We start from the raw sequence: 16305 nt of genomic DNA, 5'->3' as shown, positions 1-16305 counted from the left end.
ACAACTAATTAAAAACTAGTTAGGAAAGTTGTATTATTTCCAACCACAGGGAACCTTCTCTGATGAAGCCAAGAGAACAAGTGACAGGAAAGAGGAACAGGATCAAGTTGTGGCAAGGGAGGTTTATGTTAGGGGGTGTTTAAGCAGGGGTGATGTTATGGCAGACAACACGGGTAGCGAAGAACACAGCAGTGGCGCTGGCACCGGGACCTTCGAGCCTCACAGCTGCACTTGGCCTCCCTTGGCCCCTCATGGCTTCCCTCAGCCCCTCAAAGCCCCTCAGGGCCACTCAGCACCGCCCCCCTCTGTCATGGCGGCGCCTCTGCGGCGGGAAGGGGCGGGAAGGTGACCGTGCCCGCCGCGCATGCGCAGTGCCGTTGGGCGGGCCGGGGCGACGCCGCTTCCGCCCGGCGCCAAGATGGCGGCGCCCTTTGTCTGCTCGGTGTCACGGTGAGGGCCGCGGGCCGCGGGTGAGGCCCCGCCGGGCCCGGCATGGCAGGTGCGGCACGGGGGCCCTGGGAGAGCGCTGGAGGGGCTGGGGAGAGGGCGGAGTAGGACACGGGCGCTGGGAAGGGAAGGGGCTGCGGCCTGGCTCGCTGCCTGTGGGGTAACGGAGCCGCTTTGGGGGTCACCCCGGTGCGCGGCCCCGGTTCTTTGAGGGCGGGCTGCGGGGTGGGGCGGTCCTGCTGGGGGCCCTGGGAACCGGGGCGCTGCCGGTCGCCGTCGGGCGAACGGGGACTTGTCGCGGTAGGAACGAGGGACTGGCTGCCGGATATCGCAGGGCTTGTTGGCTGCTGCGAGGGGAGCGGGAGCTCCTGGTTGTCATGAGGGGAATGGGGGTTGGTGGCTGCCGTGAGGGGCAGCGGGGGCTGTCGTGAGGGGAGCAGGGACACGTGGTTGTCGTGAGGGCACCGAGAGGCTCCTGGCCGCTCCCCCTGCCCGGGGTGTCCCTGTCCGCTGTGTCCCTCCCCAGCCATGAGGTGACTCGGGGCCAGGCCATGTGTCCCCCGGCCTTGGGGCATCATCGTCCCCTCGGGCCACCCAGAGATCCTCGCGATGTTGGGAATGGAGGTCATAGCCCCAAGCCAGCGCCAGCCACATCCCTTCCCCTCAGGGACGGGGAACCCGCAAGGAAAACGGGATTTTTCCCTGTTCTGGCGTGGTGACAGCCCCTCCTGGCTGTCCGTGCCCTCTGCGGGCCGGCACGGCTGACACATTTCCTGGAGCAGCCGCGTTTCCTGAGTTTTGTGTCTGCATCAGAGGCTTCTCCTGAGATTCCAGCGCTCAGCCAGCATTCCAAAGGGTGTTTTTCCCCAAGGAGACAAGGGCTGGTCATTCGTGGGCACTGCAGGCACAGGAAGGGTTTCAGGGCAGATCTCAGGCTCAGGTGATGTCTTGGTGTCCAGAGCAGCACCAGCACATCCATAAGACTTAAATCCAAATAACCAAGGCATCCTCAGGATATCTTCCCTGTAGGGGGTTCAGGATGTCCCTCTCCTCGTGTCCTTCTCATTTTTTCCCCTTCGTGATCATTTCCCCTCTCACAGCTCACCTTCCTCTTCCAACCACAAGCTCCGCAGCCCTTCCCTGCTCCATGATGTGAATTATTGTTATGATACAGAGCTGCTGTGCTCAGATCAGCTCCAGACTTGACTTTTTTTCACGAAAACCATTGCAGGATCCGTTGCTGGAAATGAGGACAGAGCCCTGTGGGCAGAGGCAGCGAGGGTTGGGGCCGCGCTGTTCCCCGAGCTGACGCGCGAGGCGGGAGACGCCGGTGGGTAGGAAACAAACCAAGCCCTCTTCCCTTTCATCCTCCCAGCAACGATGGCTGGCTGCTGACAGCCTGCAAAGGCACTGTTTAACTCTGTTTTTTATCCAAGTCAGGGAGGTTTGGGGGTTTTTAGTAGGTAGGTGTTCACGTGGCAGGGGAGGGGAGAGGTAATGGTGCTAATTAGTGAGAGTGCTTAGCAGAGCTGGCGTGGGAAGCTCCCTGGGACTGCAGCTGCTGGATTTATCTGTGTGGAGGGCGTGGGTGGGCTCATAATGAACTTGTGCATGATTAATTGGATAATGAGAGACTCAACAGCCTCGTCGGGGAGAGGTCAGGAGGGGAATTCTCTCCCCTGAGGGGAAATCAGAGGATGCCCAGTCCTGCATCAGGGGTTTTGCACCTTCAGCACCCAGCACTGGAGGTTTAAAATTGAGTTTTTCTATCCCATTTTTCCCAGGATGGCTGTGTAGAGACTGACCTGAACACCTGGAAAGGGGAAATCTCTGGAGGAGAGACTCAGCCCTCTGGCCCTCGATCCTCTGGGTATCTCTGCTCCCTGCAGCACAGGGGTGAGCTTGGGCACACTCCTGGGGGTTGGGTCCAGGTGTTTGGGATTGTTAAACCTCAGAGTGAGGGGTTTTAGTGGGTAAAGGTGACATTGGCTGCTGGGTGTGGGTACAGAGAGCATTACAGGGGAGACCACAGAAAAGTGGAAGGTTTTTTGGGGAAGAGTTGAGTTTCCTGGATTTTTACTTCCTTCTCAAAGCTGGGGGAGCAAAGCTGAGACAAGCCAAATCCTGGAACATTAAAAATCATCGTTCAGATGCAAAGTGCCTCCCACAAATTCCCCAAAATACCCTTTCAGTTCATGGAGCTGTCAGGATTCCTCAGGTCTGTGAGCACAGAACTCAGCCTTGTTTACCCTGCAGGGAAAATGCTTTCCCTTTTCTCCAGAGCTTTGCAACCACACTGGGCCGTGCTGTGCAGTATCCTGACCCAAGTACTGTTTTTTTCTGGGATGTATTTTGGGACAGGCTGGGGGAAAGCCAGGGCAGGGAATTCAGTGCAATGACAAAATGGAGTGGAACTTCCTCTCTCTGTGTGTGATCCAATGCTGTCAGAGAGGTCCTGGCCTCTCATCCCCACTGGAAGGGAATGAAGTGGAAGCTGAGTGAGCCCCTGGGAGGAAGATCCTTTCCTGAGTGTTGCTGGCACCCTCAGCTGACAGGAGGAGGCTCCCTCTGACCACTGATTGCTGGAGGGAACAGGAGCTGGAAGTGCCTGTGGATGTTGTGGATCCAAACCTCTCCCTTCTTCCTGACTGGAAACTCCTGATTTAAGAGGTGATGAAGTGGAAAAACAACTTCCATGGGCTGGAAACTTTCAGAGACACCGAGCATGGAATCCAGGAGTGTTTCCCCAGCCGTGACCTTCCTGCTGCAGCGTCCAGAGCTTTGGGGACTTCCTGCATGAACAATGACTGGATAGTCCCTGTTTCCTTTCTCCCCTCTCCTTGCCAATCCCTTGAAACAATCCCTTCAGCACCGGAATCATTGGTGGAAGACAAAGCCAAGTGAAAGCTCTTCATTCACCCCACGGATGCATCTCAGGAGAAAATCCACAGTGTGGCACTTTGCTGACAAGGACCTGCTGGAAAATTGGGTTTTTGCCGTGTTTCCAGCAATTTGCAGCATTCCTTAGGCAGAGCTGTGCTCCAGGCGTGGAGAACTCCCTCCAGACACATAATAAAATATAAAAATTCCTCAGAATCGTGACATGAGCAGCTGGAAGAGCAGGAGCTGGAAGGTTTGGATGGACACTCCCGTGCTGTGGCCTTGGCAGGAGCTGTGACACAGAGGAGAGACGATGGCACTTGTGTCTGCAGAGGTGACAAGGCTCCTGCTTGCTGCTTGGACCAGCTGAGGAGCAACAGCTGTGTCATGGTTGCTAAAACCATCCTGGCTGTTCCATCAACTCCTTCTAGCCCTGTGTTGGAGTTGTGGTTGTTCTAGGAGAGGGTTTGGGGCTGGATTTAGCCAGGAGAGGAGCTGAAATTCACCTTTTTGTGCAGTGAGGTTCTGTTTGGTGATCTCTCCTCCTCCACAACCCCTTCAGTGATTTTACCACACCCCTCACCCCTACCCCTGTGGTGTTTTCTCCCTCCCACAGCCATGGATTTCCCTCAGCACAGCCAGCAGGTGCTGGAGCAGCTGAACCAGCAGAGGCAGCTGGGGCTGCTCTGCGACTGCACCTTCGTGGTGGACGGCATCGACTTCAAGGCGCACAAGGCCGTGCTGGCCGCCTGCAGCGATTATTTCCGCATGCTCTTCGTGGACCAGAAGGACGTGGTGCACCTGGACATCAGCAATGCTGCAGGTAGGCCTGGGGCTTTTGTTTTCATACTCTTAACCCTAGTAACCCTCTCCACCCCCATCCTATTCTCTCTTCTGTCCAACAACCTCAAAAACACCCCCAGCACAATCATAGACACAGTCAGAACTTCCTTTTTAATCAGCCTAATCCCAATAACAATTTACATCCACTCTGGAACAGAAAGCCTCACCTCCTCCTGGGAATGAAAGTTCGTCATAAGCTTCAAAATCCCCATCAGCCTAAAAATGGACTTCTACTCTCTTACCTTCTTCCCCATTGCACTGTTTGTATCACGGTCCATCCTGCAATTCACAACATGATATATGGCCTCAGACCCTTACATTACAAAATTTTTCACTTACCTACTATTCATCCTAATCATCACCAATAACCTCCCAGCTCTGTAAACAACACAATTCTGTGCTCAGGCTTTGAGGGAGGCTCTTCAGCTTGTTATTTTGAGTGTTTCAGAATGAGGAGTGAGGAGGTGAGGGCTCATTTCTGGTTGTGTGATCTCTCCTGCAGGCCTGGGCCAGGTTCTGGAGTTCATGTACACGGCTAAGCTGAGCCTGAGCCCTGACAACGTGGAGGATGTGCTGGCCGTGGCAGGTTTCCTGCAGATGCAGGAGATTGTCAGTGCTTGCAACGCACTCAAATCTCTATCTGTGCCCCCAGAAAATCCCCAGCAGCCCCCCGAGACTGGTATGTACCCTCCTGGCTTCTCCTCACAAGATTTACCTACTTGTGCTTCATGCAGGCCAAAATTTATCCACTTATGCTCCTTGGCCACCTTGCAAACCCAGTCCCCACGTGCACCTGGTGCACCTGGATGGGGTTTGATCCTCTTGGGCAGCACCAGCAGTTGAAAAATTGCTGCTTCTATGAATTTTGTGGGATTTGGGAATCCTGCTGGCAGCAGCAGCAGCTGGATGGCTTCTCCTGTTCTTTCACAGAAGCTGACAAGGTCCCAGCTGATGGCAAGACATTGGTGGTGGCAGAAGCTCTGGGGGAGCCTGACAAAGCCAAAGCAGCTGCTCCCGACAGCCAGGGCAAGGAGGAGAAGCCGGAGGCCGCGGCACAGCCCGAGGTGCCTGCGGAGCAGCCAGCTGGCCAGGAAGGGGAGCCAGCCAGGGGTGACAGCCTGGCTCCTGCTGTCACCCCCAGCACTCCCTGCCCTGACGCTGCAGCGCTCGCAGGGACGGGCGCTGCCATCCACGAGGATCCCAAGGCCGACGTTCCTGGGCAGCCATCAGAGAGCGCCGTGGGCAGCGACAGCCTGGCAGGTGAGCGGGGCTGGGACAAAGCTGGGCAGGGCTGGAGCCCTCCTTATCTGTGGAATTCATTGTGTGAGTGTGAGTTTTGTGAGGCATGGATCCTCTAGGAGCAGTTGTTTTGGAGCATAGTGAGGAGATTTGGGAAATTCTCCTCTGCCTGCACAGGCTTTGGGAATTTAGGGCTAATCACCTGCAAATTCAGAGTGATTCCAGGCAAAGGTGATGGTGGATGAGCTTTCACTTCCCTTCCAACTCAGATGTTTCTGTGATTTCTCTGGAGACGGATGACACCTAATCCCAGTCTCTTTAGGTTAGGAAATACAGGTGGATTTGTGCCTCTGCTGCCACTCCCAAATTTGAACATCCCTATTTTCTACCGTCCTGCAGAGATGAAGCTGGAAAGGAAGGAGGAAGATGGGGAGATGATAGTGGAGGAGGAAGATGAGGGTAAAATGCCCAAGGAGGAGCCTCCCCAGCTGGAGAATGGGGAAAATGCTGAGGATAACGAGTCGGGCAGCACGGATTCGGGGCAGGAGAACTCGGGGGAGCCGCGCCTGCTGCGCTCCGGCACCTACAGCGACCGCACCGAGTCCAAGGCCTACGGCTCCGTCACACACAAGTGTGAGGTGAGGCCAGCCAGGCTCCTGGGCAGAGCTCTGGGTGCCACCGGGTGCCTTGGGGACAGCGGGGTGACAGTGCCTGTCCCTCCATCCCTAGGACTGCGGGAAGGAGTTCACCCACACCGGGAACTTCAAGCGGCACATCCGGATCCACACCGGAGAGAAACCCTTCTCGTGCAGGGAGTGCAACAAGGCCTTCTCCGACCCAGCTGCCTGCAAGGCCCACGAGAAGACACACAGGTATGGGTGGAGCCAGGGAAAGACACCTGAAAAATGTGAGGTTTGCTGGGAATGGTTGAATCCTTTGGAAATCCATTGGTGTGTTGGGGTATCTGGGAGGAGATTTGTCTTTTTCCTCTGTTTTGGTCCTGAGTTGGAAGGGATCCACAGGGATCAAGTCCAACTCCTGGCCCTGCACAGACACCATCAGAATCCCATCCTGTGTCTGACAGCATTGTCCAAATTTGTGTTGTTTCATGGACTCCCGTCCCTGGAAGTGTTCAGGGTTGGATGGGGCTTGGAACAACCTGCTCTAGTGGCCGGTGGGGTCAAGATGAGCTTGGAGGTCCCTCCCAACCCAAGCATTCCGTGACTCCTGTGTCTGGCTGAGGCTGACACTCAGACTGGGGGCGGTGAGACCCCAGTGCTGGGTGTGAGGGGGTGACATTCTGCCATTCCCCCCCTCACCCCAGCCCGCTGAAGCCGTACGGCTGCGAGGAGTGCGGGAAGAGCTACCGGCTCATCAGCCTGCTGAACCTGCACAAGAAGCGGCACACGGGCGAGGCGCGCTACCGCTGCGAGGACTGCGGCAAGCTCTTCACCACCTCGGGCAACCTGAAGCGGCACCAGCTGGTGCACAGCGGCGAGAAGCCCTACCAGTGCGACTACTGCGGCCGCTCCTTCTCCGACCCCACCTCCAAGATGCGCCACCTGGAGACCCACGACACCGACAAGGAGCACAAGTGTCCCCACTGCGACAAGAAGTTCAACCAGGTGTGCTGGGCAGTGGGGAAGCTGGGCCAGTGGGGTCCTGGAAAGGGAGGTTTGTCCATGGGAGGCAGTTCGGGGCTCCCAGAATGGTCCTGGGATGGTGGTGTATCCGTGAGGTGTATCCATGAGTGTAGGGAATGCAGCAAGGCCATCCATTGGGCATCCAAGAGCAGTCCCAAAAGGGTGGATTATGCATGGGATACAGTTTGGGGTTCCCAGAGTGGTCCTGGATGGTGATGTGTCCATGAGGCGTAGCTGGGGGTCCCAGAGCAGTCCTGAAAGGGTGGATTGTCCATGGGATGCAGTTTGGGGTTCCCAAAGCTGTCCTGGGATGGTGGTGTGTCCATGAGGTGTATTTGGGGGTCCCAGAGGAGTCCTGAAAGGGTGGATTATCCATGGGCTGCAGTTTGGGGGTCCCAGAGTGGTCCTGGGATGGTGGTGTATCCACGAGGCATATTTGGGGGTCCCAGAGCGGTCCTGAAAGGGTGGATTATCCATGGAATGCAGTTTGGAATGGATACACCACCTTTCCCAGAGTGGTCCTGGGATGGTGGTGTGTCCATGAGGCATATTTGGGGGTCCCAGAGGGGTCCTGAAAGGGTGGATTATCCGTGGGATGCAGTTTAGAGGTCCCAGAGCTGTCCTGGGATGGTGGTGTATCCATGAGTGCAGGGAATGCAGCAAGGCCATCCATTGGGCATCCCAGAGCAGTCCCAAAAGAGTGGATGATCCATGGGCTGCAGTTTGGGGGTCCCAGAACAGTCCTGAAAGGGTGGATTGTCCATGGGATGCAGTTTGGGGGTCCCAGAGTAGTCCTGGGATGGTGGTGTGTCTATGAGGTGTTGTGAGGTGTATGCATGAGTGCAGGGAATGCAACAAGGCCATCCATTGGGCTTCCCAAATGGCCCTGGGATGGTGGTGTATCCATGAGGCATACTTGGGGGTCCCAGAGCAGTTCTGAAGGGGTGGATTATGCATGGGATGCAGTTTGGGGTTCCCAGGGTAGCCCTGGGATGGTGGTGTGTCCATGAGGTGTTGTGAGGTGTATGCATGAGTGCAGGGAATGCAACAAGGCCATCCATTGGGCTTCCCAAATGGCCCTGGGATGGTGGTGTATCCATGAGGTGTATTTGGGGGTCCCAGAGCGGTCCTGAAAGGGTGGATTATCCATGGGATGCAGTTTGGGGTTCCCAAAGCTGTCCTGGGATGGTGATGTATCCATGACATGTATTTGGGGTTCCCAGAATGGTCCTGGGATGGTGGTGTATCCATGAGGTGTAGTTGGGGTCCCAGAGTGGTCCTAAAAAGGGTAGATTATCCATTGATTGCAGTTTAGGGGTCCCAGAGGGGTCCTGAAAGGGTGGATTATCCATGGGATGCAGTTTGGGGGTCTTGGAGCTTGGAAGGAGTGATTTATCCATGGGGTGAAGCTTGGAGGCCTAAAGGCCACTCCAGAAGGGATCCACGGGGATTTGGGTTGCTCCAAAGGGAGATGAGGGGGTTTGGGGCTCTCTCCATCCCGCTCTCCATCCCAGGTGGGGAATTTGAAGGCTCACCTGAAGATCCACATCGCAGATGGGCCCCTGAAGTGCCGGGAGTGCGGGAAGCAGTTCACCACGTCAGGTAACACAGGGGAGGGGGGCTGAGGAGATGAGTGACAGGACTTGGATGGTCTGTGGGGAGCAGGGAGTGTTCCAGGGCTGGATCAGAGCCAGAGGAAGGATTTCATCCTGGCTTTACAGTGCCACGGTTGTGCTCCATGAATTCCTGGTTTTCCACATGGAGCCACACCCTGGAAAGGAGATGGGGATGTCTCCTCCCATCCTCTCTCAGCCTGCTGCAGAGCCAGAGGGTTGGGATGATCCCAGTGGAGTCTTTTGATCCCCTCAAACACTGGAGACAGCTTGTCCTGGCTGTCTCCACTTCAGTGCTACTGCCCGATCCCAGGCAGGGTGCAGCCAACTTCCCTCAATCCCTGCGCAGTCCCTGCTCCCTGAACAGCACCAGCCCTTTCCTGAGGGAGCTTCTGGGGCTCTGGGAAGGAGTAGAAAGGGGAGGAGGATCCGCTGTCCTTCATCCTGCCCTGCTCCCAGGTAACCTGAAGCGGCACCTGCGGATCCACAGCGGGGAGAAGCCGTACGTGTGCGTGCACTGCCAGCGCCAGTTCGCCGACCCCGGTGCCCTGCAGCGCCACATCCGCATCCACACCGGTACGGACCCCTCCTGCCCCCGGGGGTTCTCCTGCCCCTCCTGCCCCCCGAGGCTCCTCCTGCCCCTCGTGCTCCCCACCCACCTCCTCCTGTGCTTCCCCAGGAGAGAAGCCGTGCCAGTGCTTGATCTGCGGCAAAGCCTTCACCCAGGCGAGCTCCCTCATCGCCCACGTGCGCCAGCACACCGGGGAGAAGCCCTACGTGTGCGAGCGCTGTGGGAAGAGGTGAGGGTTCCCTTCAGATATCCCAGTATTCCCCCACTTTGGTGCTGGTGGAATATCAGGGGGCACCTCCACTGGCTGTTCCCAGCCAGGTGCCGTGCTCTGGAGGGAGGGTGGAGGTGCCAGGGTGACACCAGGGTTGTGGTGACCGTGGTCTCGTTGCCCAAGGTTCGTCCAGTCGAGCCAGCTGGCCAACCACATCCGTCACCACGACAACATCCGGCCCCACAAATGCACCGTCTGCAACAAAGCCTTCGTCAACGTGGGCGACCTGTCCAAGCACATCATCATCCACACAGGTGGGTGGGTACCTCCCAGAGCCCTGCACCACCCCGGGCATCCCCCTCACCCACCCCATTCCCTGTGCCCTCCCAGGGGAGAAGCCCTTCCTGTGTGACAAGTGCGGCCGTGGCTTCAACCGCGTGGACAACCTGCGCTCCCACGTCAAGACCGTGCACCAGGGCAAGGCTGGCATCAAAATCCTGGAGCCCGAGGAGGGGGACGAGGTCAACATCGTCACGGTGGCGTCCGATGACATGGTGACATTGGCCACCGAGGCGCTGGCTGCCACCGCTGTCACGCAGCTCACAGGTGAGCTGGGGGCCCATGGGGATCCCAAAGAGAAGGGAAGGTCGGAGGTGGGGAGCAGCTGGGAGGTCCTGGCGTTGTCCTGAAATGGAACCTTATCCATAGGGAGCAGCTGGCTGGTCCCAGAGTTGTCCCCACAGGGAGATTCATTTATGGGGGTTCAGCTTAGGGGACTCAGGAGGCATCCCAAAAGGGAAATTTACCCTTGGGAATGCAGCTTGGGGGTCTTGGAGGTGTCCTGAAACAAAGGTGCAGCTTGGAGGTCCCAGATGCCATCTCAAAAGGGAGATTTTATCCCTGAGAGGAGCTTGGGTGTTCCATGAGCCACCCCAGAAGGAAAACTTACCTGTGGGGAGCAGTTGGAGGGGCCTGGAACTGTCACAAAGATGGGGTTGATTTATGAAGATGCAACTTCGAGGTCCCAGGAGCCACCCTAAAAGGGAAACTTGTCCATGGGACGTAGCTTGGGCATCCCAGGACTAAAAGGGGGCTGGATCTCCAGGGAGGAGCTTGGGGTTCCAAGAGACACTCTGAAAATGAGATTTTTCTGTGAGGGGCATCCTAGGGGATCCCTGGAGCCCTTGCAGAGGGGAAGCTTAACCCTGGGGAGCACCTTGGGTGCCTCAGAGCAGTCTGAAAGGGAGGTTTGTCCATGAGGTGGAATTTGAGGGGCCCAAGAATCACCCCAAAAGGGAGATTCAGTTGTAGGGGGGCAGTTTGGGGCTTTTCCATGGGGTGCAGCTTGGAGGTCCTGGAGACCCCAAAGGTGCTGGAGATTTATCCAAGGGTGCAGTACCTGAGTCTGGGCAGCCTCAAATCCCACTGGAGCCACTCCCAGCCTCAGCACTGGGCAGGATCCATGGCTGGGGGGGAATTCCTGCCCAGCTGGGCCCCACAATGTCCCTGTCCCCCCTAATGTCCCTGTCCCCCTCTGTTCCCACAGTGGTGCCCGTGGCAGCCGCAGTGACAGCGGACGAGACCGAAGCACTTAAAGCTGAGATCACCAAAGCGGTGAAGCAGGTGCAGGAGGCAGGTGAGACCGGGAATACCGGGAATACCGACCGGGCTGGCTCCTCCCATCCCACACCCCAGCACCACCGGGAATACCGGGAATATTGGGCTGGCTCCTCCCATCCCACACCCCAGCACCACCGGGAATACCGGGAATATTGGGCTGGCTCCTCCCATCCCACCACCCCAGAACCACCGGGAATACCGGGAATACCGGGCTGGCTCCTCCCATCCCACCACCCCAGCACCTCCGGGAATACCGGGAATATTGGGCTGGCTCCTCCCATCCCACAGCCCAGCACCTCCGGGAATACCGGGCTGGCTCCTCCCATCCCACACCCCAGCACCTCCGGGAATACCGGGCTGGCTCCTCCTATCCCACAGCCCAGCACCTCTGGGAATACCGGGAATACTGACCGGGCTGGCTCCTCCCATCCCACCACCCCAGCACCTCCGGGAATACCGGGCTGGCTCCTCCCATCCCACACCCCAGCATCTCTGGGAATACCGGGAATATTGGGCTGGCTCCTCCTATCCCATCACCACCGGGAATTTGGGGCTGGCTCCTCCCATCCCACCACCCCAGCACCTCCGGGAATACAGGGCTGGTTCCTCCCATCCCACCACCCTAGAACCACCGGGAATACCGGGGATATTGGGCTGGCTCCTCCTGTCCCATCACCACCCGGAATTTGGGGCTGGCTCCTCCTATCCCATCACCACTGGGAATTTGGGGCTGGCTCCTCCCATCCCATCACCCCAGCACCTCCGGCACTACCGGCACGGGCTGGCAGCTCCCATCCTGTAGAATTTGAATGTAGATTTGTAGAAAATTCTATTTCCTACACCATCCCACCACCCCCGAGCCTGCCCCATTTCGGTGTGTGTGTTTCTCTCTCTCTCTCTCTCTCCCTGCAGACCCCAACACGCAGATCCTTTACGCCTGCGATTCCTGCGGGGAGAAGTTCCTGGACGCCAGCAGCCTGGCGCAGCACGTGCGCATCCACACGGCCCAGGCGCTCGTCATGTTCCAGGCCGAGCCCGACTTCTACCAGCCGTACGGCGCCGCGGGCTGGCCGGCAGAGCAGGTCATCCCCGCCGGGGAGCTCCTGTTCCGGCCCCGCGACGGCCCCGAGCCGCCCCCGGCCCCGCCGGCCCCCGAGGGGCCGCCCCCGGCCCCCGAGTGACCCCGCCCCCGCCCTGCCTTTATTTAAGAGACAGCTCGGAAATGGTGTAAAAAGTGTATTTCTGGAAGGAAAGAGATGGAATAAAATGCAGTATTTTGTAAGGGTTGGTGCTCGGGGAGGGGGCTGTGGCTTCTCTCCCCATTCAGGGGATGTTTTGGGCGCCGTGGGGGACACTGGAACACTCCAGTCCCTGCAGAGAGTGTGATGTGGATGGATAGCAGGGATAGATGAGATGATAAAGGGTGAAAACGGTGGTTTAAGGTTTTCAACCCCACCCAGAGCAGCAGATGGGGATTTTTGGGGTAAAGCCCCGAAGGACCGTCCCATGCTGACCCCCGCTGAGGGAGGGGTGTGGAGGCAGGGGAGCTGCCCCTGTTTGGGGGTAAAAGGAAGGAAAAAGGTGCTGCTGGTGGAGGTGGGGGTGGGAGCCTGTCCTGCCCCGCCCAGGGGCTGGGGCTCAGCTGGGCCCACCCACCACATGGAGCTGCCCCTGTCCGTGTGTCCAGCTGGACACTCCCCCCTGATCTGTCCCCTCAGGGCCCCCAGGGTGGGGAGGGAAGGGAGAGACACACGGACACAATGACAGGGGCTGGGACAGACGGACACAGAGATGGCTGCAGGGCCAGCTGGACACCTGGAAAGCTCTGTGGATGGTGGGACAGTGGCAGAGACACACGGACACCTTCAGGCCAGACAGTTTCACATCCAGTTGGACACCTGGACATGTGTCTGTCCATCCATGTGCTCACCTGTGTCCATGTGTCCATCTGTTCTCATCCCTGCTCCCCAGAGAGGGGGGGTTGGAGGATCCAGGACAGGCTGGGCTGTCCAGCCGGACACATGGACAGGGCTGCTGGTGTTGGACCTTCACTGGAAATAGCTGGACAGATGGACAGACTGACAGATGGACACAGGGATGGATTGACAGGCAGACACAGACAGGGACATGTCCAGCTGGACACACGGACACCTCTGTGGATGGACACATGGCTGGCTACATTCACAGCCTGACAGAGGGACCACTGCGAGTCCAGTCAGACAGACAATTGTATATCCAGCTGGACACATGGACATTGTACAGACAGACACCTGTCCAGCCAGACACCTTCCCCCTCCACCCATGAGCATAAATGCCCCAAAAATGCCCTTTTCACCCCAAAGGCCCCTCACCAAAAAGCAGCGATTTCACACCCCCGCCCCGCCCCCCTCACGCCCCCCTCACACCCCTGCCCCGCCCCCCCAGCCCCGTGTCCGTCTGTCCGGGCCCATCCCTGTGTCCATCCCCAGGCTCCGAGCGTGGGGAGGCTCCGGCCGGTCCCGACCCCGAACCCACGGACACGGGAACGGGGCGGGGGCGGGGCGGGGGCGGGGCGGGGGTGTGAGGGGGGCGGGGCGGGGGTGTGAAATGGCTGCATTTTGGTGAGGGGCCTTGGGGTGAAAAGGGCATTTTTGGGGCATTTATGCTCGTGGGTGGAGGGGGAAGATGTCTGGCTGGACAGGTGTCTGTCCATCTGTCCGGTTTGCATGTACAATGTCCAACCGGACGTACAATGTCCAACTGTCCGGCTGCACACACAGTGTCCGTGTGTCCGGCTGGACGTACAGTGTCCAGATGGACGGACTGATGGACACAGCCATGGCCGTGGGGATGGATGGGCATGGAGCTGGACAGTAAACGGGAGCACATTCACCTAGGAATGGGGATGGTGGAGCTGTCAGGAGAGGGGAGTGTCCAGCTGGACAGATGGACATTGTACGTCCAGTTGGACACACGGACAGTGTACATCCAAGTTGGACAGTTGGACATTGTACGTCCAGTTGGACACACGGACATTGTACGTCCATCTGGACAGTTGGCCAAACACCTGCTGAACCAGACACCTTCCCCTCTCCACCCATGAGCATAAATGCCCCAAAAATGCCCTTTTCACCCCAAGGCCCCTCACCAAAAAGCAGCGATTTCACACCCCCGCCCCGCCCCCCTCACGCCCCCCTCACACCCCTGCCCCGCCCCCCCAGCCCCGTGTCCGTCTGTCCGGGCCCATCCCTGTGTCCATCCCCAGGCTCCGAGCGTGGGGAGGCTCCGGCCGGTCCCGACCCCGAACCCACGGACACGGGAACGGGGCGGGGGCGGGGCGGGGGCGGGGCGGGGGTGTGAGGGGGGCGGGGCGGGGGTGCGAAATCGCTGCTTTTTGGTGAGGGGCCTTTGGGGTGAAAAGGGCATTTTTGGGGCATTTATGCTCGTGGGTGGAGGGGGGAAGGTGTCCGTCCAACTGGATGTTTAATGTCCAGCTGGACGTATACAACGTCCATCTGTCCAACTGGACGTTCACTCTCGATCTGTCCAACTGGACGTACAATGTCCAACTGTCCATCTGTATGTACAATGTCCATCTGTCCAGCTGGCCATTCCCCTGTTCTGTCCACCTGACAGCTCCACCATCCCCATTCCTAGGTGAATGTGCTCCCGTTTACTGTCCAGCTCCATGCCCATCCATCCCCACGGCCATGGCTGTGTCCATCAGTCCGTCCATCTGGACACTGTACGTCCAGCCGGACACACGGACACTGTGTGTGCAGCCGGACAGTTGGACATTGTACGTCCGGTTGGACATTGTACATGCAACCGGACAGATGGATAGACACCTGTCCAGCCAGACACATTCCTCCTCCACCCACGAGCATAAATGCCCCAAAAATGCCCTTTTCACCCCAAGGCCCCTCTCCAAAAATCAGCGATTTCACACCCCCGCCCCGCCCCCCTCACACCCCCGCCCCGCCCCCGCCCCGCCCCCGCCCCGTTCCCGTGTCCGTGGGTTCGGGGTCGGGACCGGCCGGAGCCTCCCCACGCTCGGAGCCTGGAGATGGACACAGGGATGGGCCCGGACAGACGGACACGGGGCTGGGGGGGCGGGGCAGGGGTGTGAGGGGGGCGTGAGGGGGGCGGGGCGGGGGTGTGAAATGGCTGCTTTTTGGTGAGGGGCCTTGGGGTGAAAAGGGCATTTTTGGGGCATTTATGCCCATGGGTAGAGGTGGAATGTGTCTGGCTGGACAGGTGTCTGTCCAACTGTCTAGAAGGAAACACATTTGTCCATTTGTATGTCCGTCCATCCATCTGTCTGTCGGTCCAAGCCTGTGTGTCCATCTAGATGTCCAATGTCCGTGTGTCCGGCTGGACACTCCCTGTTCTGTCCATCTGACAGATCCATGGGATGGGTGGCTGAAGGGGATGGGCCAGGAAGGACGGGCAGGTCCAGACCCAGCTGGGTGGATGGACAGTGCACGGACACCTGGACACACGGACAGTTCACACCTGGTGGGACACACAGGCAGCGCCCTCCAGCCCCCCCCAACCCTTGCACAACACCCCAAAACTGCCCCTTTTTACCTCAAAGGCACCACTCAGACACCACTCAGCAGGGTCGGACCCTTTCCCTTTCCCCAGTACTCCTTGTGTCCGTCTGTCCAAGCCCCATCCATGTCCGGGCTCTGTCCATCAGTCCCACCTCTCTCCTCCCACCCTGACCCTCCCAGTGGGACTTGGGGGTCGCTGTGGGGTGTCCTGGCCTGGCTCCCCACACCCAGCTCCACCCTGGGGCACCTGCAGCCCTTTTTCCCTTTTTGTCCTGGTTTTACCCCAAAACAGGCTCTGGTCCAGCCCCACCCTCAGCCTAGGGTGCAGGGGTAGGGTTTCCCCTGGGTTTGGAGGCCACTCCCCACATTCTGCCCTAAACCTCCTTTTCTACCACACCTGCATGATTTTAACCCATTTACACCAGGCTTGATTAGGCTTCCCACTTGCACCTGGCAGGGATTTGGGTGGAAAAGCAGTGAAAAACACCAAGTCTGGCTCTTACATTTCCAAATATGATGAATATCAGTAATCCAGGGATAATTTTCAGTGAGGAGTTGGTGCGCGGTGAGATTAAAAGTGGGGGCAAACCCTGAGATTACAGTTTTCACAAGTAATAATGAGACAGGAGGGAAAATCCAGAGGATTTGGTGTGAAATGATCTTTTTTTCCTGGTTTTTTTTTGAGGGAGAGGGGGTGACCCCT

At 58.2% G+C, this 16305-nt stretch overlaps 1 protein-coding gene across 1 annotated transcript; it reads left to right on the top strand.

Moving 5' to 3' along the window:
• Nucleotides 1-396: 396 nt before the first annotated feature.
• On the top strand, nucleotides 397-12248 carry ZBTB17 (zinc finger and BTB domain containing 17). Its single transcript, XM_063176711.1, has 16 exons — nucleotides 397-499; nucleotides 1679-1777; nucleotides 2232-2343; nucleotides 3944-4150; nucleotides 4673-4849; nucleotides 5101-5430; nucleotides 5809-6047; nucleotides 6139-6281; nucleotides 6734-7034; nucleotides 8567-8654; nucleotides 9125-9241; nucleotides 9345-9465; nucleotides 9631-9761; nucleotides 9838-10053; nucleotides 10994-11083; nucleotides 11980-12248. Exons 4-16 carry the CDS (start codon nucleotides 3946-3948, stop codon nucleotides 12246-12248), a joined length of 2427 nt encoding a protein of 808 aa, XP_063032781.1. The 5' UTR covers nucleotides 397-499; nucleotides 1679-1777; nucleotides 2232-2343; nucleotides 3944-3945.
• The last annotated feature ends 4057 nt before the right edge of the window (nucleotides 12249-16305 follow it).

This window comes from Melospiza melodia, chromosome 26, assembly GCF_035770615.1.
Source record: "Melospiza melodia melodia isolate bMelMel2 chromosome 26, bMelMel2.pri, whole genome shotgun sequence".
NCBI lineage: Eukaryota > Metazoa > Chordata > Aves > Passeriformes > Passerellidae > Melospiza > Melospiza melodia.
The sequence above is the reverse complement of the archived record's forward strand: the minus strand, read 5'-3'. Positions and strand labels throughout refer to the sequence as shown.